General features: G+C 36.1%; 1 protein-coding gene across 7 annotated transcripts in view; it reads left to right on the top strand.

Annotated features, from left to right (window-relative positions):
* LOC105327130 (multiple epidermal growth factor-like domains protein 6) overlaps positions 1–27997 on the top strand; it is a 148754-nt gene that overhangs the window by 90806 nt on the left and 29951 nt on the right. For 2 of the 7 annotated variants that reach the window (XM_066074346.1, XM_066074320.1), the window contains one exon: positions 773–901. The exons of 4 other annotated variants lie outside the window; for them this stretch is intronic. In XM_066074346.1, coding sequence (XP_065930418.1) covers positions 773–901 — 129 coding nt within the window. Of the gene's footprint in view, positions 1–124; positions 156–772; positions 902–27997 lie in introns of those variants that run through there. One more of the 7 variants, XM_066074351.1, reaches the window with a different exon arrangement.

Below are 27997 nucleotides of genomic sequence, written 5' to 3'. Positions count from 1 at the left end.
CCCTGTATCATCAGTAGTTAAGAAACCAATCAACATGACTTGCATTTGATAAACCGAGAATTGTGGCCTATTGTTCCCGTTTAAGACACAAACGGTAGCATAATGCGCTGGTGTGTGATACAAGAGGCCAGCTTCGCTGATGTCATTCTTCGAAGGTGAGTCTAAGATCCCTAAAAAGGAGTAGTTACACAGGAAACCAGTAATCAGGTGCAGCATGCGCGGTCCAATGAGGAGCCACATTCAGAGACATAAAAACGTTGGCATAGACGAGCTGATGATTGTCAGAGAACGGGAATATGTTTGTCACGTCAGACAATTGACAAAAACGAAAAACAGCCATAAGACGGCGGTGAATATAAGACTAGATTCTGAAGTCAAATAGCTCGGGAGTCGAGTGAAATGGAATTGTAAATCAACAGAATGAATTGATATATTTTCTTTTAAAGTTTAAAATATCAAAGACAACAGTGTGTGTGTGTGTGGGGGGGGGGGGGGGGGGAGGGTAGAGAGATACGTCACAGACATAAATCTTATATATGAACTAATAATCAAAATAGGTGGGGAATAGTTTTTTTACCCCCTCTTTTTTATTTGAAAAAAAAAGGTTATCATTTGTGTAGTGATATTTTATCACCGTACATTGTCAAAAGTGATTTTGATGTACCTGAGATAATATTTAACGGCTATATATACTCTTTTAATTAAATGTTTTTAAAACGCATAAGAAACCATTACAATTGTTTTAAGTGCTGGCTGTTTTTGCTCTTTATAGGATGTCCTGGAGGGTTTTACGGGGCGAACTGTTCTAACGCCTGTCCAGATACCAATTGTTACTGTCACTTAGAAACGGGCACCTGTCAGGGCTGCAAGCCTGGGTATCAAGGTTACCTGTGTAAATCAGGTAATGAATGTACTATTACACATTTTTTTAAACATTTGGTCTATGCATGGATACTACAGTATGGTCTCAGTGTAACTGATTTACAATGTGTACGGTTTTTTATATTGCGTTAATTTTACCTGTAACGGAAAAACGTCATCTTTTTATAGATAAACGAACACCACCATTACTGTAAACCAAGATATACCCGATTGTATATGCTCCTATGATTTTGCTTTATATCCTAACGCCATCAATGGACTAGTGACGTTTCTTTCCGTGCAACGAGTAACTGTTCGTTGGATTAAAAAACTAGAGGCGAATTGGCCTTAACAGTCACCTGAGTAGCATACATCCCATACAAAAACTTGTCATGGAGTCTCATATATGCATCTAATTAATTAGGTTTCATACTGGAGTAGAAAACTTATTAATTTGTAATGACAACCACATTTCAAAAAGAACTGTGAAACCTATAATTTTGGTGAAAAACTAAAAGATCTGGTCAACAAAATCATGAATTCAATTTTCCTTGCAGGTGTGTGGGAGTAAAGAAGATAATTTTTTAACGTTATATGCATTAACATCTATAAATTCATGTTGGCCCTTCCCTAGAGTCAAAACCCATCCTTGAGGGGACATGAACATTAAAATTTCAGTAGAGGACTTCCTGGTAAACATAATTGGTAGTCAATTTTTTTTATACAGATGTGTGAGAATAGAAAAGGAGATTTTTAAACATTATATGCATTAACACTATATTGCCATATTGCCCCCCCCCCCCCATGTCCTGAACCCCTGACCCAGGGGCCATGAATTTCACAATTTAGGTAACGGAGATTGTGGATATCATAACCATGTATTCAGCTTTTTGCCAACATGTGTGGGAATATAGAAGAAGATTTTTAAAGATTTAAAACATTTTTACTATATGGCCATATTGGCCCCACCCTAGAGCTTGAACACCTAACAAAGGGGTCATGAATTTCACAATTTTAGTAGAGGCCCTCATGGACATAATAACCATGTATTCAGTTCTAGCAAACGTGTGGGAGTAGAGAAGAAGATTTTTAAAGATTTAAAACATTTTTACTATATGGCCTTATTGGCCCCACCCTAGAGCCTGAACACCTAACAAAGGGGTCATGAATTTCACATTTTTAGTAGAGGCCCTCATGGACATCATAACCATGTATTCAGTTTTTTGCTCACATGTGTGGAAGTAGAGAAGATGATTTTATGAGATTTAAAACATCTTTACTATATGTCCATATTGGCCCCACCCTAGAGCCTGAACATCTAATGAAGGGGTAATGAATTTCACAATTTTGGTAGGGGGCCTTATGGATAGCATAATAATGCATTGTTTTTCACAAATATTTATGGGAGCAAAGAAGAAGATTTTCTTAGATTTGATACATTTTTACTATATGGCCATATTGGACCCCTGACCCAGAAGTCATTAAATTCACAATTTAGGTAGAGGGTTTCATGGACATCATAATCATGCATTTAGTTTTTAAAAAAATATATATGGTAGTAGAGAAGAAGATTTTATAAAATTTAAAACATTTTTACTATATATATGGCCATATTGGCCCCACTCTAGAACCAGAACCCCTGACCCAGGGGCCATACATTTCACAATTTTGATAGAGGGCTTCATGGACATCATAACCATGCAACCAGTTTTTTCCTCACATGCGTGGGAGTAGGGAAGAAGATTTTTGAAAATTTGGCGTTTTGCTTATTTGGCCCCGCCCGTGTCACCCAAGGTGTGGTAGAGCCATGAATTTCACAATTTAGATTTTTCTGACCATGGAGATGTTTCATACCAAAAATAATACAATTGACCTGGTAGTTTTCAAGAAGTTAAAAATGTAAAATTGTTGACGCACGACGACGGACGACTCAGGTGACCTAAAACATTATAAATATTGATACTTAACGATCACTTTATATTCCAGGCGCAGGTCTCTAAATATTTTTGATACCAATTTTCAATGTTAGGACATTGACAAAACCTGTTACATTAAAAAAAGCCGACATAGAAAGAAAACTGATTTGTACTGCAAGATGAATAAAAAATACAAATACAATACCTTCAAATCAAACAAACTGATAATGTACAAAACAAACAGGCACAAAGCAAGAAGAGAAAAATGAAGTTAATTGACAATTTAAGACAATATAGCTATTTTGATGTTACATCTATTTTAAATATCAACATATTCATGGAGATAATGTGCGCCTAGTATCTTTAGTTTTAGTAACTTTTGTATTAAAAAAAAGATTTGTCGCCAAAGCTATTGATTAATGACCAAAAAAACGAGCTTACTACAACCCCTTTGTGTTATCATTCAGAACGGAAACTTTTAGACGTTATACTGCGTTATAGTATTTTTTAGTATTTGTTTACTGTTAAGTTTACACCATGCAAGTATACATTTTTAAGATTTTTCTGGGAAAAGTGTTCAGTGATGATGGGTTGCATACATTTTCAGTTATTGTTCCATAATATTGGCCAACTCATAATGTGCAAGTAAACATTATATTTTTCCAAAAGCGTGTGGTCAAGGATATTATGGTGTTGAGTGTCAACAGGAATGTGGACACTGCCATGACTTAACTAAGTGTTTCCACACCAACGGGTCATGTTTAACTGGGTGTGAAGCTGGTTATCATGGGGAAGCGTGTAAAGCATGTGAGTGGAAATATAATATATTTTAAGAAAGAACAGAAAAATAATTAACTTACGTTTTAGTTAACAAAATGGCAAGCATCCATTTTACATGTATCTAGCTTTTGATTCATACTTTATGTATTGTATTCAGCATGCCCTTACGAATTCTTTGAACAGGAATGTGGTGACAAATGTAATTATAGTTTGTACGTTATCTATTACTTTCAGCTTGCCAATACGGATTCTTTGGACCAGATTGTCTTCACGAATGTAACGACACCTGTGATGGTTGTAACAGATTCAATGGTTCTTGTGATTCTGGATGTAACCCTGGATGGCAAGGATATGAGTGTCAAGAAGGTAATGAAGTGCACCCAGAGTGTTTAAGTTGATCTATTGAGAGAACATTTAAGTTTCATGAGTAAAACATGTTTGAAGTTCATAGATGAACAATTATTGTTTTCAGTAATTACACATAAGTTATGAGTACAAAAAAAAATAATTCACATATTGCCAGTCAGTGTGTATATGGTAATATTGCTAAAGAGACTGGTCAGTATACAATGTTGTTTATTTTTAAGACAATTAATAATAGTTTAAATGTCATTTTATTAGAATATTTTTTTAATAAAGTCATTGAATGACTAAGTGCTTGCTTAGGGTAACGCACTTAACCTGGAGATGCTATATAATAATTAAAAGACTTTGTTTTCAAAGTAAAATTTATAAACAACAAATACAAGCAATAAAAAAAAAATACTACTTTGCAAATAATATGGACTCCTTCTCCTTTAATCTACTGAAAGTAAATTAAAACAGATAAATTTCAAATGTTTATAAATTACAAACATATATAAATGTATGTAAATTTTTCCAAACGGAGTTCTACTATTAGCGTTAACAAATCAAATATCAGCAAAAAAAAGTTCCATATGATTTTACTCGTTTATATTAGTTGCTATTGACTTCAATCCTTGGATATCATTCACAAAAAAATGTAGAATGGTTTACAACATACGCTTTTTAGCTCACCTGAGCTGAAAGCTCAAGTGAGCTATTCTGATCACATTTTGTCCGTCGTCCGTCTGTCTGTCTGTCTGTCCGTCTGTCTGTCCGTCTGTAAACTTTTTACATTTTGAACTTCTTCTCTAAAACCGCTTTTTCAATTTCAACCAAATTTGGCACAAAGCATCCTTATGTGAGGGCGAATATAAATTGCAAAAATAAAAGTCCGATCTGTATTCAAAGCGGAGAAAACCTTGAAACTGTAGAAAAAGGGGGGTGCATTTTTAAAAATCTTATTCTCAAGAACTACTGATTCCAATTCAACGTAGTTTATCATAAATTATCCTTCTGGGAAGAAAAATATAAATTGCAAAAATTAAGTGCTAATTCTGTTTCAAATCTTGAGTTATTACGAAAATAATAATAAAGGAAATGCGTGTTTCAATCAGTTTAATAGGTTTGGGTTCGGCATCCGGTAATCCGGCATCCGGTAAAATGGGTAGGCAAGACTTGGTCTGGGCAAAACAAAGATTGGCAGTTATTAATCTGCCAATCTCATTAAAATTTCAGGATATTTGATGGACTAGTATATTTGTATTCGCTGTAAATATTGCTGCAAAATAATGCGTATTTGGAATTAACGATTGTCGATCTGCCTTGGCTTTTATTTTGCCACGGCCCGGGTTTGCATACCCATTTTACCTAGACTCGTATTCCATACTTCTAAAACGAGGTTCTTTGTTTAAAGCAGCCATGACATTATACGAAAAAGGGTCGATCTGACTATGATGAATTTGCTTGTTGTGCAACAGTTCGCGTATGAAGGGAAATTTTTGAAACATGCAAAATATATTGTTGCCGATTTTGTGAAGTAAATTGAGGCTAAATATTTCAATGCGTTGACAGTTTTCACACATGACGTTGGTGTTAGCTTGTTCCGACTTTCGTTTCGTTTTCATTATTTCTGCTTGTAACCTGGGAACTATCGTCTGTATTATTTCGTGATTTTTACGTATCAAATCAAACAGAGACTTTGGTAAATCAAACAGTTAACTGTTTACCTGCGCAAATTAAGCAAAATCTGATGTATCAAAAAATAATGAAATACAATTCATTCTATCGGTAATTCGATCGGCATTATCTTTTGCGTAATGGTAGATTAATGCAATAGGTTTTGTTGCGATGCTCGGCATTTTCTCGAGTTTATTCAGTTTAAATAAAGTTTGACATTGCTGACGGAAATATGTAGGTATATACATGTTTATATATGATTCATTTCGAAAAAATAAATTGTGTTCTTTATTTGTTTTAGTGAATGTTTCTTGTGGTTAATTGTTTTCAATTTCTATTTACTAACCATATTTGAGTGTTCAGCTTCAAATTATAAGCAAGATACAGAGATTTGCTCACAATTCTATGTTTGTACACAGATCTTAAAAACTAAAGATTAAAAAAGTAAAAAAAAATGTCAATATTTATTAAGAAAATTTTCAAAGTCTGTTCGTTCCAAACCAACTTTAACATCTTATTGTATTGTAAACTTAACATTTTTTCGTCATTATTACTCCTACTGTACATGTGATCCTTCACTGTGTTTGTGTACATTTGTATAAACTGATTTTGAACCTCAAATACCAGTGAACGGGTCTTGAGTGAATAAAAGAATATAAAATCTTAGGCCATTCTTTTTTTCCATTTTAAATGCTGAATAGGAAATACCAAGTTAAAAATCATAAGCTGAATGTAATAACTCATGTGAACAAATTATGAATCAAACCTAGGCGAACTGTGAGCTCTGTATCTTGCTTATAATTCTACAATTGACGCTGAAATTTTGGTTGAACATTAGAAAATCTCTATGAATTAGAGTATGTTAAATACTTGTACAAACAAAATAAAAGAATGATACTAGTATTCTGTATATATCTACTCTCTGGGGCCCTCTCTTTATACAATAAATAATGTGAAATCTACATCAATTTTGATAGTTTTCCAGACACGAGTAAATAAGACGACATCTTTAAAACAGTTTCCATATTTCTGACACATTTCTGTTGTGGGGATAAAGTAATTATCGCTATTCCTAAGAATATCACAGCGGAAAATTATCCTGGTTTGTACGTGAAGTAAATAACAGTCATTTAATCAAATAAAATTTTTGATTTTTTTTAATTTGAGGAATTGAGCACATTGAGGTACAATTTTCGCCTTCACATCTATACATGTAGGGTTTTTAAAATAAAAAACAATAACTATTATTTTTTTTTAATATAATAACTAGTAAGTACTGAGAAGTTGATGAAAAAAATGTACCTTTATGCTCTCATATATTTTGATCGCTTTACAAAGGGGGGGGGGGGGGGGCAGAACGAAAATATAGGGATTTGGATGTTAACAACTTAACAGTATACCTCTACCAAATGTTTAGTTTTATATCTTGCGTATAAATTTCTTATTCTGGTAAAAAATAGTATTTCATGAAGGTACAATGTCAAAGATTACATGTATACAAAAAAAAGTGTAAAATTCGAATACTTTACAATATTTATTTTTTGTTTTTCTACCGAGGGACCATAAGGCACAATATCTTTTGAACGCCAATTGTTGCTCGGGTGAGCGATGTGGCCCCATGGGCCTCTTGTTTTTCTCACCAGCTTGTGACAAGGAATCGTTCGGTGATAACTGCAGTAAAACATGCGGACACTGTCGTGACGTCAACCAGTGTTCCAATATTAACGGAACATGTATGACTGGATGTGATGTTGGTTATTACGGGGGCTTGTGTAAAACACGTAAGTAATAACGCTCAACAAGGTATGGACTTCATACTCAACCCGCTCTCTATAAAACATGTTTGAGGATCATTTTATGCAAAACACAATTTAATTCCGCAAGACAAATTAATTTAAACTTCCTTGATATAATTCAGAAATATTGATATATCATATTAAGATATTATAGACATCAGTGCACCTTTCATATAATGTTGTTGTGATGTACATTTACCTTTTCTAAAAATAATTCGATAAAAAGTTCACAGGCTGGAACCAACTGAATAGTACTGTTGTCACCTCCAATCTTCTGTTAGTTGCCAATATTTCTATCATTCAATGACAAAATGCCATAGTCAGATTCTATGTACGTATTTGCTTCATACATGTAAGCCATGTGTTTATTGTAGTTTGCCCTTACGGATTCTTTGGACCGGATTGTGCTGACAGATGTAACGACACCTGTGATGGTTGTAACAGATTCAATGGTTCTTGTGATATTGGGTGTAACCCCGGATGGCAAGGATATGAGTGTCAAAATGGTAATGGAGATTTTGTACACATATATAATATATACTGAATTAGTCAAACCAACTTATACTAACATATTACTTGAATAATACAGATATTGTGTACATTTGTACTGATTACTGAGTATTTGACGAGACAAAATATAAGGTATCGATAGTAAGTTCATCTTAAAATTATCCATGAACTAAAACTCTAATATAAGTATCACACAGTCATGTTTACTTACATTTACATGTACTGTGCAAATGATATGTTAAGGCAATAAAACTGTTTAAAAGTATCATAAGATTAATCCATAACAATTGAGCTGATTTTTTTTTCTAACCATCAAACCCTTAGACGAAAAGTAATATTAAAAGTGAGTTTATTCACTGTATTTTACCAAACATTAATAACAAAACATTAAGTTACTACATACATCTTATTTTGTATGCAATGATTGTGTTACTATATAAATTATGCAACGAAATTTTTAAAACCTGTAGTTGTCTGAAGTCGTTAATGTGTCGTCATGTTCAGCGTTGTTATCAGCTCAGCCAATTTTTGATGTAGCCAAACAAGATTAAATCTCATTTTATAGAATGTTTTTTATTAACAATTGAAAAATGCATGCCCCGTGCATTAAATTATTCGTTTTAGTACACCCACCCTCCCCACAAAATAATCTTGCTCTATTATATCTTAATTAATATCTTTATAAATTGCTCTAGTTTTGATATACAGTTTGTTTGATTTCAGAAATTATTCTTTAATATAATACATAAAAAAGGACGAAACTTCAGTTCGGTTTGTTTAAAACGTATCAAATGTCCTTTCAATAGCTTGCGATACAGGGTCTTTTGGTGACAACTGCAGTGATACATGTGGATATTGTCGTGACATAGACCAGTGTTCTAATATCAACGGAACATGTTTAACTGGGTGTGATGCAGGCTATCACATGGACTTGTGTAAAACACGTGAGTAATAATTTTTAACAAGGAATGAACTTCAGATTCAACCCCACCCACCCTGAATTAAAATGTAAAATGATCATTTTAAGAAAAAAAATTGTCATTACAAAATATTTACATTCCACGTATATTTTGCATGGAAAGCTACTGCAGATATAGCACCATAACACAGACATGGTACTAAAAGGTAAAATCACGAGTTTTAATTGTGACGTCACAAACTTTGAACGCTGATAAATACAACGTCACAAGCGAAAATCAAAGATCACGCTTGTGGCTGTTACAGTGGCTCTTCCATTAATTTAAACTTACCCATAGGATAGTGCAGTAATTTTGAGGTATAATTCGCATTTGCATACAAGGCAAGAAGGTAAAAAATGTAAATATAAGCATTAAATCCTTATTTTTTGAAAGAGATAGTCGCATTACTGCAACGGTGTGTGCAAACAAATTTTCATAACGCGCTAACGCGCGTTATTCAATTTGTATGCACACACCGTTGCAGTTATGAGACTATATCTTTCAAAAAATAAGGATTCAATACTTAAATATATCTTTAAGCTGCCTTTAGTGCAATTTTTACTTAAATGTATGTCAAATTCTGAATATATGTACATTTGTGTTTCATAATTTATATGTTAAACGTAGCTTGTCCGTCCGGATTCTTTGGACCAGACTGTGTTGACATTTGTAACGACGCCTGTGATGGATGTAACAGATTCAATGGTTCCTGTGATTCTGGATGTAACACCGGATGGCATGGATATGAGTGTCAGATTGGTAAATTTGTTATTTGTCAAAAATGCATACAGTATTAATGTATACAATGTCCACTTTAGCTCATTCACCTTTGTCGACTGAAAGCGGATTTATTAAATGGTGAAATAGAAAAACGAAGCGGCAAAATTTCTGAAGAGTTCTTTAACGTATTATTTTGTAAAGATTAAATAAAAAACATAATAACCCTTTCCCCACGGTTTTAAAGTTAGAAACATAACCATTTAATAGTTTTTTTAAGTGCATAAATGACAGGCAGGAGTTTTCTGAGCCAGTGGTTTAGCAGTGATTATCCGAATATTGTGTTATGGGTCGCACGGCCTTATCGCACACGTCAGGCGGAATATTTAATCTGGATATCGTCGAATAACCCCTTGATGTGTGAGGGTACTATGACCGGTAGAAATTCACAAGTCGGTATGTCGAATAACAATTTATTAATGATCCAAACTTGTCGTTTCTACACGATCTATGCAGTCGGCATGGACAATACAAGGTCCAGTCTCCAGCTGACGATCATTGTGGATAACGACTAATCTGTAGGTAAAACATACATACAGGTGTAAATAAATAGAGTTACTCTTGACACAACCAATAGTAAATTTAAAAGATTACTCAAGATATATAATTAGTTAAATAACAGGTGACATCTTAATTTCCGGCGGTGAAGGTCTAATTAGAAATAATTAGCACTAACTTAAAGAAACAGTATGTCACTCTAAATAAGTGTTTTTCACACGGTGACAGTACTTCGGAAGAACCCTTCTTTCCAACATTTCTTACAACGCCTCCGGAATCACGGTTTCGGTTGCAGGCGTCTCAGTTGCTGAAAGCTGGCCCTGCCGAAAAATGTGTTCTTCTGCGTGAGGTTCATGAGACACAGCGTTCCGGAATTGTTGAATGGCCTTGACGAAATTAACCCTACAGGAAATTCATCGATGGGCTCAAAAAAAGTCAGACATCTTGCCAGTAATTTAACAATCGAGCAACCTACTGAAAATAGGTAAACGCACGCGACGTACCGATAAATTTTGCGCTAAGGGAGAGTATGCCTAAATTGGCTTTTTGGTCAGTCTAGCACAGACGTGGAACTCTCCTTTGTTATAGCTCAATTGTATTTCATTTTTTGCAAAAAGTCGTTACTTAGGAACATGTCATCTTGGAGAAGGGCAACGTACACTGGAACGTTGAGCTGGGATTCCCCGATTTCGATTAGTACACCCCGAGGGCAACCACGACCTTGGTTGTCCCATCAGGTTAACATCTGTATTAGAGTACGCGGGTAGATTAAGGCAACTCCGAGTTGACTGACTGTCGATATTATGATCAATTTAAATTCTTTTAACATTTATAAAATCAGTGCGGAATATTGATATCAAGTTAACGTGTTCGCCATGATATTATTTTTCTGCTTCGGAATCGAGTCGATCTTTGAAGCCATGGTATCACGTGACAGTTAAAAAAAAAGATAACTTTTTACCTTCACAAAAAATCAAAAAGTGTAACACTACACCGAAGTTCATTTGTATGTATGATACAATAATGTGATCGGCGGTTAGTTCAGGATTATTCATATTACTGCTAGAATCCTCTTGTTAATCGCGTAAAATAAATAGTACTAGTGTCATTATGTTTCGGAAACCCCCTCGACTTTTTCAATTTCATTGAAAATACTATGTAGTGTTTTACATCAGCAAAGCACAGGGTTCTAGCAGCACTTTCAATTAGTTTATGTCATATGCTTTTGATAAATGCCAAATTTAATTTTCATTATATTTTTAGGGCAGTATTACAATTTTGCCTTTTTGTATACAGTGACAGAGAAAAGGCCGGTCATGCCACGTAAATGTCTGCCTGCTTACCTTATAACACTTGCTAATGAAACAAAATTTCCATGCCCGTATTATCCTGATTATATCCAAACTGACATTCATCTAAAACTTGTTTATCAGTATGAAATAAGTCTTAATCCCATTGTGCTAAAATTGTGATCTTGGCCGCAGTATCCACTACTACACTCTCTGCGCCACGATTTACCTTAACTGATATGCGTCACGAACTGTCCCCATACCAAAAGCCCCCAGACCTGACGGATAGCACAACTCGAGTATGTGCCCCTACTGTTGAAGAACCGGGGAAACTTACATGCTTGTTGTCACCACTTTAACATGTACCCACACGAGCTTAAAGTGGCTCCAAACACCAACAGTTTATTCCGATTTTCAATAGAAGACCACAACACATATACTTATCAAATATTAAAAAGATGATAGTGTTACAATAGGTATATTTAAAGATTTATTTTTTGTAAAATAATTTTAGAAAGTTAACTATTAACAAATTGAAAGATATTTTTCTGACAAATCATGGATATTTCCTTCAGACTTTTTTTTCAGTATTTCCCCAAAAAATAACTGTCCGTATCTTCTTACTCCATTTAACAATCATCTGAAAAAGCTGATTGATGTTATAAGAAAATGTATTTTAATAAAAGTGACAAAAAAATGTATGAAAATCATTGCAAATAAAGACTAAACATTTTTTGTTGGAATTTTCTTTCATAATTTTAAACCAAAAAATATATTTAAGAATATTTTGGAAAGGTTAAAAATTTAATAATCCCCAGCAGGATACGAACTCATCACGTACAAGTCCGTAGTAAACCTTATAACCCATTGCACTACGATGTATGATGAGAATGATGGGAAAGAAAATATTTATAAAATTATTCTTGATTTTATTGAAAAATATGACACAACATGAAGGTGTCCCATACCACCTTACGTGTATAAATAATGCGTTTTCCAATTATCAAATTATATCTTATCATTTTACAGAGCGGTCCCCATGCAATTTGCCTCAGTTTAAGTCAGCCATTACCGGAATTGCATGCTTCCAGATTTACATTTGTGCGTACTACGTCATCAAAAAGTGTATATAGAACCACCTTAAAAGATGTGAGGATTCGGCCTGAGACTTGATAGGGCAAAACTCGCTTAAAATGCCACTGCTGATTGCATGCAACACTAATTGTTAGACCAAAATTAATCACCTAATCGTCTAAAACCTTTTCCATTTTTTCCCGATTACGACAAGTAGCACACAACGGGTGTGGCCGGTCGGCAGAAGATGCTTACTTCTCCAAGGCACCTGATCCTGCCTCTGAGGTTTTTCAAAGGTTCATGATTGCTCTGCTTTGGACTATTATTTGAATTTCGTTTTATAGACGGATTTTCTGGGTTTTTTTCTCGATCGTGATCTTTTTAAAAAATAACGACAATTTCCCCGACAATGAGAATTTTATCGATATGACATTGGTCGCACTGTGGATTTAACGGTCGGATGTAACAGGATGCTTATTCCTCCATGACACCTGATCCTATCCTTTTTTTTAGAGGTCTGATCTAGTTTTGTCATTTTATACTTTTCCTTTGGACTTCTGAATTTGAACAATATTCGTTTTCACCACATGCCATGCATAACATAAACCAGACCCCCGCTGACGGCTGCGAGCACTAGGGGGAGAACCCCCCCCCCCCCCCCCCACCCCCGATTCCCCGCTTTACTGGCAATATCTAAATTAGCAACGGGTTCTGGCCTTGCTGATTTATAAGGTTCAATACGCAGCGTGGTGAGCGAAATCTTGACTGGCTGTCCCGTGACACAGAATGCAGCCCTCCACCTAACCCTCCACCTGCGCGTTGGCACAAGGACTTCTCTGCTGAGTTGGTACGTCTTAACCCTTTGGACTGCTTCGTCTACTGTGCCCAGAGCGATCTCAATGAGTTTCTGACCGGCACGCGATTCTTGACCACCCAAGGCAAAACGCAGGACTGCCTGCTCAGGGAGCACTTGACCGAAACCATTGCCCCTAGAGCACGTTGCGCCGCATCCATAACTCCAGGCTTTCATCGAACACCTGAGCCTTAGCGTTAAATTCTACTTGAAAGTCGGCTTAAAGCGTACCCTTCCCGAAACACTGTTCCAAATGTCAACCTAGTACCCTAAAACCCATCTCTTCCCCGTGCCATGAGACGAGAGGATCTGAACAAATTTTAGTGAATGGCCTTCCCCTCAAATATTAAGAGCCAGGATGCTGTCTCACCAGTTCACCCATTATATAAAGTCAAAATTCTGAACTTGGCAACCCCCAATTTACATAACCGGGTTATTTTAGGCTATTAGCCTCAATCGGGATGTTCCGTTCAGAGGTTGAAGTACTTCCCATTAATCTCCCTGGGGTTCTCAGTGAAATGCTTCCAATTAACATCCCTGGGATTCTCAGTGAAATGCTTCCAATCAAGCTCCCTGGGATTCTTAGTGAAATGCTTCCAATCAGCCTCCCTGGGGTTCTCAGTGAAATGCTTCCAATCAAGCACCCTGGGGTTCCCAGGACCATGTTTTACCTATCTTCTGTGGTACTTGCAGGTGTACGGTCACTAGAGGGGACATATTCCTTGCCTGATAATCAGACTGACCCCTGTTGTAGTTGTACCCCCGATCCAGGGAAAACTGGGAGTGGTCGTGGCTTCCAGAGGGCTCCAAACTAGACGGCATAAGCATTCCTTGAAATGAAGGATCTTCCTCTGCATCATTATAAGATATTGGCTCACCATACCACGGTTCCCCTACGGTGCAGCCCTTTACTCTGACAAACACGTGTCCAAACATTGCTGTCCGTGACGTGACCTGCCCTGCTGTTTCCGGTATTCAAGGGGTCTGGGACCCCCAACAATGGATGCTGTCGTTGACTGTGTCCCTGCCCTCATGAGGACTTCCCTTCTCCATGTTAGTTGATGCCACGCAAACAGTGCTCACAGTGCTAGCAACCCAGGGAACACTAACATTCACTTAAGGGTGCCAAGTATCCATGGACTTTTGACCCCTAGACTGTGAACCCATTTCTGCTACAGGAGGCGGGTTGTCGTGCACGTTCTCCCAGGGACTTAATATTCCCCAGGGGTCCTGGTTTCTTCACCAACAGTTGTGTAATTTGGGCATGATTGCACTCCATAGCTACAACTCGTACCTTTAATTCGGACACATACAGACCCTGAAACGTACTAGTACACCCAAAAAAGCGTGCGACTTTCGTGCCAGAAACGTTTCGTTTAAACGTTCAGCGTTTCTGGCAAGGCGTGTAAATCGTTTCGAGCAAAGCGTGCGAGAACCGTGTGAATTTTCATTTGGAACTCTCTGACAATTTAATTGTTGAAAAATGGCGCCCGTGTTTTACATTACTTTAAACTGTTTGTGTTTGGCAAAACTCTTTTTTTTAGGTATTTTCGTGAAATAAAAATCTAGAAGAAATGATATACTTATCTTTTTCCAAATATGAATTAATTCTTTACAAACAAAAAACAGACACATGTATTAAAAAAACGACTAGTTACAGAGTACATGTATAACGTTTATATACGATGTTTCAGTACTGGTATAGTTTTAAATTCGCCATACATAAAAATATTAAATGCAGTTATCAAAACATGACTTCTATGCAGTCTTTCTATAAACTAGAGTTATCGTTACTGAAACCTACAGCAGGTAGGCTTTATTTCTGGGTATCCAAAGATGAGTAAGCAGTGCGGGAGTTTACAAATATGACTTTTCTAACGACAAAAACATTTGATAATATTTAAAAACAGGAAATATCAACAGTTAATTAAAATTTAAAATCAACTAAAATCATCATGTTAAAAGAATGCAAAGAATACGTTTGATTACAATCAATAAAATTTATAACGTGATATACATAATTTTGATCAATCGATAAACATTGCAAATGAAAGACAATTTGATTCTTACTTATCGAACAATTACTCCTTTGGTCAATATTAAAGCTAACGGATGGATGATGGTATAGTGAAATCAGAATTCTCTGATAAAACAACCCCATTTGGTAAGCAGAAATGAAAGATGTTATGAATATTAGAAAGAGCTGGAATGAAAATCGATTTTATTCTAGGAATCAAATATAGAAATATAAATTTCTATAGAACTGTCCTTATTTTTTTTTTCTGAGGACAAATGGACAAATAAGGAAATTACGCATATATATACAATAATGATTAAATTCAGATATAAATGTACAGGACCCCAACTTCACGGACCTGGATTTGGGGAATTTGTGAGCTTACATTGAGTTTTAAAAATTGTGTTTCCCCCTCTCACGCACACACTCTTTCAAAATACAATGTGTGCGCTAGCCTTTTGAGATGCATTCCATCGAAATGCGAGGCATTCAAGAAACATATATAGACGCAGTGAGTATTTGTATCTCACCAGGCATGGACGGTCATCAATTCAAGCAGCTGTACCTTTCATGTACGATGATTATTCAAAGACAACCATTTGAACTCAACAAAACAGACTCATTGCATTAAATAGATATTATAGGGTTAAGAGGAATGACAGTGTTGAAATTAGAGCTCAGTGTTATATTATAAAGAGTATGTTTCATCGAAATTAGAATTTTGTTTTCGGTATAAAACAAGACATACTTTTTCCTTCAAGCCTTTGATGAGACTGCTTAAACACACTTTTTGTAGTTTGTTTGTTCGCTTAACTTTTAGCACCTTTTATCATTATCATGTTTATCATTTATCACAGTGCTTTTTATAAAATTGAGTTGTACTTTATTTACTTGCCATTATAGCAAACAATTATATGGTAAAGTGTGAGGTAATTTTAAAGTTGAATTTTAAAAGAAATGCACAAGAGCAAATTAAATATATTGATATATATATAAATTAATATTAATTAGCCATGGATATGAAAACCATGTTTTGGAACAAAGAAACATGGATATTTAAGAATGGAATGAACTATTAATAGAAATATAAACGTGAATGCTGTCGATCAAAATTGAAACGCAACTTTAAATGAAAACATGATCGAAAGTCATATGCGAAAAATTATGCAAAAGCTAGGTTGCCAATGTTTTAATTCATTATCTCTTAAATTCGCATGATAAAATTGAAATAAGTCAATAATTAATCTAAATGAAATCCTTCATGTGGAAGTGTAGTAACGACCGCCAATGATCATTGCAGATATGAAGGTATAATGCCTATCTTTGTACTTCGACCTACTGATAGAATGAAATATGCTCTTTAGAGAGGTGAACAGACATGTCTTTATGACTGTCTTGCATGTCCACTTCACTGGAAAATATAATGCACATGTATCAGCTGCTCTCTTCTGAAACCAAGCACTTCACCGCAAGAAATTGCATTAATTATTAGTAGATGGCCGGTGCGAAGCATAAAGGGGGGGGGGGGGGCTGGGAGCCCCCCCCCCCCCCCTACTCCACTTCTTCTTGCAGCAGATAATTAGTTTTCATGAGTTTACAAATTAAAAAGTGAGTAAACATGAATCCCCCCAACCACTTTTTTGGGAGCATCATCCATGTAAAAGATTTGTGAATTTGTGGAAAGAAGAAAATGCATAATGAAATTATGATTAAAGGTATGCAGTACAGTACGCTACACCCCTACCCCCTCCCCACACATACGGATTAGGATTTTCATGGTGTGTCTAGATTTTTTGGATGACCCCCCCCCCCCCCCCCCCCCGCACTTTCAAAAACGATGCTACAATTAAACGCGCTAGTCAAATCTTCGTACTTATTTTGCAGTATTACAGCATCCTTTCACCGCACATTCTTCTTTTAACATTGACAATTTATATCAATAACCGATTAAACAAGACAAAAAACGTTTATTATAAATATTTGTTTATACTGGTTAAATATCGTATACCTGCTTTAATGGAGAGATAAATCGTGTTACGAACGATAACTCCAGGTTATGAAAATCCCGAATAGGAACAAACCTTAATCAACTTTATTTTACTCGATCATGTCTTGATAAGCATGTACTTTTTTTTAATCGATTACTCTTACATAGACTATTCGGCTGAGTACAACCAGCACGCATGACCACAGACATCGGGTGACCCCTGCACGTGGCTGAACTTGTCAATCAAACTCTGTGTATTTGTTTTCATTGTATGGTCACGCGTCTTTTTTTTGGTCAATAGCCAGTAGAAATTCAATGAATTAAAGGTAGTCGGAGTCAGAATTTGATGAAGCAATTTATATAATAGAAATGTTAACAATTGTTTGAAGAAAATTATACGTAAACATGGAAAAAAATAAATTCTTTGAAATCCCGATTAAAAATATTTCTACAAGAAATTATTTTCATTATGAAAACACTGTTAACGGAAAACAACAAGTCTTAGAAGTAATTAACATACATGGATTTGCCTACAATGTACACATGCAATTATTATGGGAATCGATATGCATGGTACTTAATTCAAATAGATTATGATAGATACACTGTACGCCGTTATGCAGGGTGCCAACTATGTATACGAATGTTTAGTCAGACATTTAAGTCATTTTTATATTTTGTTCTTTCCAATACAATGTTCAATTACTTCTAGAAAAAAAAAATCCGGAATATTAATGGCAACTTTTTATTTTGTTTAATCGATTATTTTTTTCTGTGGTTTTACATGTATGTACGGAACATATTTATTTACACGAATGATGTAACATAAGAAGAAACTTAATGGGTTGTTTGTATAATATTTTTTTCTAACGTTTGTGACTAATTTAAATTTAAATAACTTTCAAAATTATCAATGTAAATAATTATAGGTTTATTTACTGTAAGCATTTTAACATCGTATTTTCTGAAAGCAATAAAAATACTAATGTGAGAAAAAAAAACAAATCCCGATTTCTGTTTGTAATCATTTGGATTTTATCTTGGGTATTGATTATTGGGTAACGGTAACTTTTTGCTGGATTTTTGTCCCCCGCCGCAACGCGGTGCGGGGACATAGAAATGCCGGGCGTCCGTCCGTGTGTCCGTGGGTCCGTGTGTCCGTCCGTCACACTTTTATGTAAGCGCTCTCATGCCTACAAATTTTGACGGATTTCATTAAATTTATACAAAATGTTTATACCACTATTACCTTGGTCAAGTTCGAAAATCAGCATTGGTCGATACTTTTTGTTGGAGTTATAGGACTTTGACCACAATAATGACTACTAATACCTTGGTCAAGTTCCTAAATCAGCCTTGGTCGGTAGACTCGATACAAGTACATGTATACCGCTTGACCGGCGGGGGACCCAGGAATTATATTCTTGTTTTTTTTTTATTATTATTTACGGCATTGATAAGAATCATAGATATTTCATTTAAGCAATATATATACATGTATTTAGTAATACTTTTGTTATTTCTGTGAACAAATATTCTTCTGTGAATTTTAGTATCAGTTTAATTTAATTAATCAATTAAATACTTATGTACGAACATGTTTGTAATATCAGTCTTTCTATTATTTGGTGTTTTCTTAAATTAATACTTACTAACAGAGTCAGAGGAAAAATCCGAGAGGACCCAAAGGAAAAGAAAATCGATCAGAATAAAAGCGTCTCCAAAGCGTGTGAAAAGTGAGCAACTCGTGTCGTGCGAGAATCGTTTCTTGTAAACCGTTAAGCGTTTCGTGTAAATCGTTAAGCGTTTCAGACAAGGTGAGCAGCGTTTCGTGTAAACCATTCAGCGTTCAATGTGAACCGTTTAGCGAGCGTGCAGCGAGCGTGTGGTGTAGAAGTACGTTTCAGGGTCGGTATGTGTCCCCACGGGCAGACTCCATAGCCCGCGATTTGCCAGACCCGGCTGTACCTTACACACCCATTTTTTTAATGGCCATATCCTCACTCACCCCCTGGGTAAGGGGCATGTGTACCTCCCCTACCACAGTACTATCATCCTCTACCCGGGCGTGGGTAGTGCTGTGCACTGGAGACTTTAAAGCGTTATCAAGCCTAAAAGCTGGTCAACCTTATTGGACACCTTGACTCCTACTGTATTTGTGTGCTCCCCCTGAGTCTCAGCTAGATCAGCCGCCTTAGTTTCCTTGCCCCGAGAACCAAGGCTGCTCGTCACTCGAGAGCAACCCCTGCCCAGGCTATATGACCATTGCTTAGTGTTTTAATAGTTATTTTTGAATTTGAATCAAACGTATATATACCTTGGTTTTTTTTATGCTAGGGATCGGTAATCCTAATAACTATATGTCTATATTGATTCGTGATTGTAGTGTTAGTTTTATGCCGATCATTCTTCATTAATAGTTACTACACAAACACACTCACAAGACTAATCTAAATTACCTAACCCAAACACGTTACAAAACCAAAGCGTATTGTTTGACTATAGAACACGTGATCTTAACCACCAGCGGCGATAACCACTTTGACAGTATATAGATAGGGCGTTTCAAAATAGAAATCTTCGAAGTTTTTTATACTTTTGAATGGTCATTGTTTGGACTTTATTCATAGGCGGATCCAAAGGGAATGTGTGAGGTGTTCCGGGGGTTTGATTCCCACCCCCTTTCTGCGAGACATATATTTTTTCCATAACTTGAAATGCTTATTTGAAGGCAATGTTGTTCCATATATATAACCTAAATACTATAATTATATAAAACGAAAAATTAAGAAATCGCTTTTAAAAAAGATTTCGGCACAAGGCATAGTAGTTTTATAAACAAAACTCTGTCGATATTTCATTTCAGTAAAATAATCGTGTTCAGACTTCGGTGTTTATGTTTGAAGGTAAGCATGTGGAAAATTAAACATTTAAATAAGGCATTATCGCTAAATACACAACTTTTTTATTAATATCCACTCCAGGAATTTCTTCTTCTTCATTTTTTTTAATTTATTGTAATTTAAAAAAAAATTGGAACTGACAAGCACACAATGTACACGATCGAGAAAAACGATAAAAGCGTATGAATACACGCGTTCGTTTTACTTTAAAAAAAATCTTTACATGTATTGTTTAGCTAATTAAATTTCAGTTGTGTTGCCTTTGCATGGATTTTATTCGATTGATCAAAACAAAAGCTACATTAAGAGATTGAAACTGAGTGACCCCATGGCCAGACCTCCAAGTAGTTGTATATACATGTACTATATTGTAACCTACGGCCAGACCTCCAAGTAGTTGTAGATACATGTACTATATGGTAACCTACGGTCAGACCTCCAAGTAGTTGTAGATACATGTACTATATGGTAACCTACGGCCAGACCTCCAAGTAGTTGTAGATACATGTACTATATGGTAAACTACGGCCAGACCTCCAAGTAGTTGTAGATACATGTACTATATGGTAACCCACGGCCAGACCTCCAAGTAGTTGTAGATACATGTACTATATGGTAACCCACGGCCAGACCTCCAAGTAGTTGTAGATACATGTACTATATGGTAACGTACGGCCACACCTCCAAGTAGTTGTAGATACATGTACTATATGGTAACCTACGGCCAGACCTCCAAGTAGTTGTACATACATGTACTATACGGTAACCTTCGGCTAGACCCCCAAGTAGTTGTAGATACATGTACTATATGGTAACCCACGGCCAGACCTCCAAGTAGTTGTACATACATGTACTATATGGTAACCCACGGCTAGACCTCCAAGTAGTTGTAGATACATGTACTATATGGTAACGTACGGCCACACCTCCAAGTAGTTGTAGATACATGTACTATATGGTAACCCACGGCTAGACCTCCAAGTAGTTGTACATACATGTACTATATGGTAACCTACGGCCAGACCTCCAAGTAGTTGTACATACATGTACTATATGGTTACCTACGGCTAGACCTCCAAGTAGTTGTAGATACATGTACTATATGGTAACCTACGGCCAAACCTCCAAGTAGTTGTAGATCTGACCACGTGCCGTGAAGATTTTTATTGAATGCCGAGACTCTCTCTCCCTCCCCCCTCTCTCTCATTTCAAATATTTTATGTGAACTCCTAAAGTAGAACATGTAGCCGTAGCGGTATTCTGATTGAAATGCACATAATAGCACATGTTTCCGTAACGGGCGTTTTCATAAATATCATACCAGGGACGTATATTTAAAGGTCCTTGATCATACGCGCCTTCTAACTTTACTGCATGAAGATAAGATAATGCCTGATTCAGACAGGTATATAGAAAATTACAAGTACGACACAATTTATAGAAAAGTTATCCCTGTGTTTACGGGTGTGTATAACTATTACATAACACTTCCTGTCTCTGACAGTACCCTTGCTCTGACCACGTGCCATGAGAAATCTTATCGAATGTTGAGACAACTCTATCTCTCCCTCTCTCTATTACTCTCTGTCTCTCCAAAATCAAAATATATAAAATTCTAAGAAAATTAAAATATCTTAATTTTAACAAGGCTAGCGAAATAAAAAATATATAACGTATCGCGTAAAGAGTTTTTTTTTTTTACTTATGCACAAAACACACATCTTTGTACATATGATTCCCAAAACGATTCAAAACTTACATTCATTCAAACAATCACATTTTTACTTTTTTTAAAAGTACAAATACTAGATGTGTATATAAAATTTACTTTAGCTGTGTTCTCAATTACTCTCTCCATTCCTGATTAACCTTGATTATAGTCTGTTCGTTAATTGTATTTCAATCGAGTAAAAAGTATATCATAAAAAGGTAATGTTATGGATGTATTTTGTAAATACTGTGTTATGAATACGCAGAATAATTTCCTAAAATTTAAATTGAAAAAAAAAACAAATTTTCATTTGTTTGAAATTAAATCATTCTATCTTGAAAATTTGCTGTTTGAAAGAACGGACTATATAGTTCTATTTAGCGGACCCCAAGTCACACTAATTGCTGCAGGTCACCCACCTTGACGGCAACCACCAAAATTATATATACACATACTGTATACGTAGTGTTACGCAATTCACCTCCCTCTGTTGGTCAACTAACACTGCGACATTTTAACAGGTGATGGATACCCCAGAATAAATGAATTTCTTAACGTTTTTGATTTTACGACATTACGGAAATCTTTATTCTATTATTAGTAGTTTCGTCACGCACGAGTGACTTGGCGCGTAGTATAAATAGTTTTTCATGCGTAATTTCGGTCATTGCGACGTTCGTTACAAGGTTGAAAGGAGTTGATAGTATTCCTCCCTGGCCGCCCTGTACACTGTATTGCACAATTTACATGTTTGTTTATATGGTATGCAATTATTTTATCAATACGTTTGTGTCTAATTGTTATTAAATGCGATCTTGTAACGAACGCACTTAACCTATTTCATTTTGTTGTTGTTTTTAAATTAGACAAGAAAAGATTTATTTTCGGAGGAGTGAAACGAAGGAGAAAATAAATGAACATTCATATTTTTAAATCCCGGGTTTTGAACAAACATAAATATTGGGCGACCCACTGAACATCATACTTTTGCTAGATTGGATAGGAAAGTCAATTTTTAAATACACACGATTTTAACATTAGCATTTTCGTAAACTGATTAGACCTTTTTTTTAATTTTATTTTAAAACGTAATATCTTTCGTTGGCACGCATGTTAGCGCGATGGGGTCATCGATGTGGGAGAAAGCCGGAGTGCTCAGAGAAAACCCACGTGTCCAAGCGGGCAACCAGCATATCTATTCAACTAATGTCGATCACGGGGATAGAACTCGGGTCGCAGCGGTGATGAGCGAGTGCACTTTAAAACATTTTATATATCTACATGTATTTTGTTATTCATTAAACGAATTCTTTAAATGTATTTAAGAGAAATGAAAAGTGTAAGGTATGTTTTAAAGGTAAGATTTAAATATGAAAGATTGTAAATGGAACGCTAATAAGTATCATTTTCTCGAGGCGAAATAAGATATTTTGGTGAAGTGTTTATTACCGGGTATATAATTATCAATTAAATTCATTGATAACCAAGAATTGTCAGCGATGAATGTGCCAAGATTAATTTATATGTAACGCCATAGAGTATACAAAATAGTATACAAAATTCTGTATTAGCATAATTACACCTTCCTTTTATTTCTCCCACTTTTTATTAAATAATAATAAATTGTAACAATCAACTCCTTTTATAAAATAAAGGAATATAAATTTGTTAATATTCATTAATTCTCCCAATCATATTTCCTGTTTGAGAAGAAATTGGGGGAGGTAACTCGCGTTAAAAACCAAGAATAGTTTTCACAGGGACTGGTTTCACAGTACCGCGACGGTGTGGCCAAGGTGAGAAGTTGTACCGCGAGGATGCGCGGTTTTACCTGAGTTACCTGTGCTTAACCGCGATCAATTTCACACCCGGGGACTCGCGGTAAATACGCAAACCGCGTTGGCCGTAGTGTATATCGTAACCTACGGCCAGACCTCCAAGTAGTTGTAGATACATGTACTATAGGTAACCCACGGCCAGACCTCCAAGTAGTTGTAGATACATGTACTATATGGTAACCTACGGCCAGACCTCCAAGTAGTTGTAGATACATGTACTATATGATAACCCACGGCCAGACCTCCAAGTAGTTGTAGATACATGTACTATATGGTAACCCACGGCCAGACCTCCAAGTAGTTGTACATACATGTACTATATGGTAACCTACGGCCAGACCTCCATGTAGTTGTAGATACATGTACTATACGGTAACCCACGGCCAGACCTCCAAGTAGTTGTAGATACATGTACTATACGGTAACCCACGGTCAGACCTCCAAGTAGTTGTAGATACATGTACTATATGGTTACCTACGGCCAGACCTCCAAGGAGTTGTAGATACATGTACTATATGGTAACCCACGGCTAGACCTCCAAGTAGTTGTAGATACATGTACTATATGGTAACCTACGGCCAGACCTCCATGTAGTTGTAGATACATGTACTATACGGTAACCCACGGCCAGACCTCCAAGTAGTTGTAGATACATGTACTATACGGTTACCCACGGTCAGACCTCCAAGTTGTTGTAGATACATGTACTATATGGTAACCCACGGCTAGACCTCCAAGTAGTTGTAGATACATGTACTATATGGTAACCTACGGCCAGACCTCCATGTAGTTGTAGATACATGTACTATACGGTAACCCACGGTCAGACCTCCAAGTAGTTGTAGATACATGCACTATATGGTAACCCACGGTCAGACCTCCAAGTAGTTGTAGATACATGTACTATACGGTAACCCACGGTCAGACCTCCAAGTAGTTGTAGATACATGTACTATATGGTAACCCACGGCCAGACCTCCAAGTAGTTGTACATACATGTACTATATGGTAACCTACGGCCAGACCTCCATGTAGTTGTAGATACATGTACTATACGGTAACCCAAGGTCAGACCTCCCAGTAGTTGAAGATACATGTACTATATGGTAACCCACGGCCAGATCTCCAAGGAGTTGTAGATACATGTACTATATGGTAACCCACGGCTAGACCTCCAAGTAGTTGTAGATACATGTACTATATGGTAACCTACGGCCAGACCTCCATGTAGTTGTAGATACATGTACTATACTGTAACCCACGGCCAGACCTCCAAGTAGTTGTAGATACATGTACTATACGGTTACCCACGGTCAGACCTCCAAGTAGTTGTAGATACATGTACTATATGGTAACCCACGGCTAGACCTCCAAGTAGTTGTAGATACATGTACTATATGGTAACCTACGGCCAGACCTCCATGTAGTTGTAGATACATGTACTATACGGTAACCCACGGTCAGACCTCCAAGTAGTTGTAGATACATGCACTATATGGTAACCCACGGTCAGACCTCCAAGTAGTTGTAGATACATGTACTATACGGTAACCCACGGTCAGACCTCCAAGTAGTTGTAGATACATGTACTATATGGTAACCCACGGCCAGACCTCCAAGTTGTTGTACATACATGTACTATATGGTAACCTACGGCCAGACCTCCATGTAGTTGTAGATACATGTACTATACGGTAACCCAAGGTCAGACCTCCCAGTAGTTGAAGATACATGTACTATATGGTAACCCACGGCCAGATCTCCAAGTAGTTGTACATACATGTACTCTATGGTAACCTACGGCCAGACCTCCATGTAGTTGTAGATACATGTACTATACGGTAACCCACGGTCAGACCTCCAAGTAGTTGTAGATACATGTACTATATGGTAACCTACGGCCAGACCTCCATGTAGTTGTAGATACATGTACTATATGGTAACCTACGGCCAGACCTCCATGTAGTTGTAAATACATGTACTATATGGTAACCTACGGTCAGACCTCCAAGTAGTTGTAGATACATGTACTATATGGTAACCCACGGCTAGACCTCCAAGTAGTTGTACATACATGTACTATATGATAACCCACGGTCAGACCTCCTATGTTTAATAGTCGACAATATTGATCATTTACATATTTTTAAATACTCTTTATGGACGATTTATTAAATGAGTAGAGACAGATGTTAATATAAACAATACAATGCTTTCTTTGGTTTTTAGCTCACCTGAGCTGAAAGCTCAAGTGAGCTTTTCTGATCACCCGTTGTCCGTCGTTCGTCTGTAAACTTTTTACATTTTGATCTTCTTCTCTAAAACCACTTGGCTAAATTTAACCAAATTTGGCACAAATCATCCTTATAAGAAGGTGAATATAAATTGCAAAAATAAAAGCCCAGATTGTATTCAAAGCGGAGAAAACCTCAAAACTGTAAAAAAAGAGGGTGGATTTTAAAAAATTTTCTTCTCAAGAACTACTGAGTTAATCTTAACGTAATTTAGTATAAATCATCCTTAGGGAAAGGAAAATATAAATTGCAACAATTATAGGTGATTTCTGTTCCAAATTTGAGAAAAATTGCGAAAATACTAATAAAGAATGGCTCGTTATTCCATATATCGTAGACTAGCAATTCATTGCGATAGACTGGTCTTATGACAGGCATCGCCAGTCTACCGCATCTCGAAAACGAGGTTCTTTGTTTGAAGCTGGCAGTTTGTTGTGCAACATTTCACGTGCAAATATAATCTATGAAACATGGAAATAACATTGGTGCCGATTATTGTGAAGTAAATTGAGGTTAAATATATCAACGCGTTGTCATTTTCTCTTGTGAGGGTGGTTTTAGCTTGTTTTGATTTTTTCGTTTCATTTTGCTTTTTAACTTGGGAAGCAATCGCCTTGTATTTGGAACATAGACTTCGGTAAATAGGCAGTTGATTGTTTACCTGCGAAAATGATAAAATCTGATGCATTAGCAACGTACTAAAGTGCATTTCCCTCTGTTTTATTGTTTGTTAATTTCTAATTTTGCCAACAAGGATCAAACAAGGGAGCGACTTTGGTTGAAAAAATCGATTTTTGATCGGTAACTTCGCCGGAATTTCCTCCGAAAGAGAATTTGAAGTAGCCATGTATTCCGAGTTCATAATCGTGTAAATTAAATCCAAAGACAATAAAAAGATGTATATGAATTTGAAAAGACGTTTTCACAGCCTCAGTTAAACCATGTTGTGATTCATCACCCGCGACTGTCTTATCTTTAGAGGTTATAAATACGTGTGATGCAAACACATATACCGTGCATTGAAAATTACAATCGATAATCATTACATTTCTTGTTGATACTACAATTAGAAGGTAACTTGTAATTATCAAATAACTCTGCCAAATTAATGCAAAACCGTTTGTTTACAGTTATCTTCAAAACTAAAAACTGTTGTAATTGGGTCATAGGGTAGGATAATCCGAGATTCCTCTGACTCTAACCCCCGCTTTTATATTGGGACGTGCGTTAGAGACGGGGAATCTCGGATTAAGGGTAGGACTAATTTCTCCAAAATACACAGTGCATAAACTGATTTTGTGTCACCTGGCTAACTCAATTACAAAACATTTTATCTATATAATGTATGAATGCATTAAAAAAATGAAGTTAAACAAATTGGATAAGTTTTTAATAGTCGTCTATCATTCTACGACTGACGCTGAAATGTTTGTTGATCATTGGAATTGTCTTGCTATACATTATATACTTGTGTACAGAAACATCAAAAGGATAATGTGCTATAACTACTTTCTTGGGTCCTTTCTCATTTGATAAATTATTTGAAATCTGCAACAATTTTGGTATTTTTCAAACGAGTAAATAAACACTTCTTTTAAACAGTTCTGACACATTATAATTATGAGGATATCCGTGCATTATCATTATTTTAAAGAAAATATTGCAGAAGAAAATCATCTTGGTTTGTAGCCGTTTGTTGTTTTTGAGGGAATATGAAATAATTAATGGTCCTTCGTACAGAACTGATACCTGTTTGCGTGACAATAATTAAATTATATAGCTTTTACATTTTGTAACAACATTTTCCAGTCAAATGTTTTCATCGATCAGGTGAGTAAGGATATAAAACGTCACACACGTTTACATCAGGTAAACAATTATTTAAGGGAAGACCAATAAAGTTTTTTTTTT

Source organism: Magallana gigas, chromosome 1, assembly GCF_963853765.1.
Source record: "Magallana gigas chromosome 1, xbMagGiga1.1, whole genome shotgun sequence".
NCBI lineage: Eukaryota > Metazoa > Mollusca > Bivalvia > Ostreida > Ostreidae > Magallana > Magallana gigas.
Note: the sequence above shows the minus strand (reverse complement) of the source record. Positions and strands in the feature narration are given on the sequence as shown.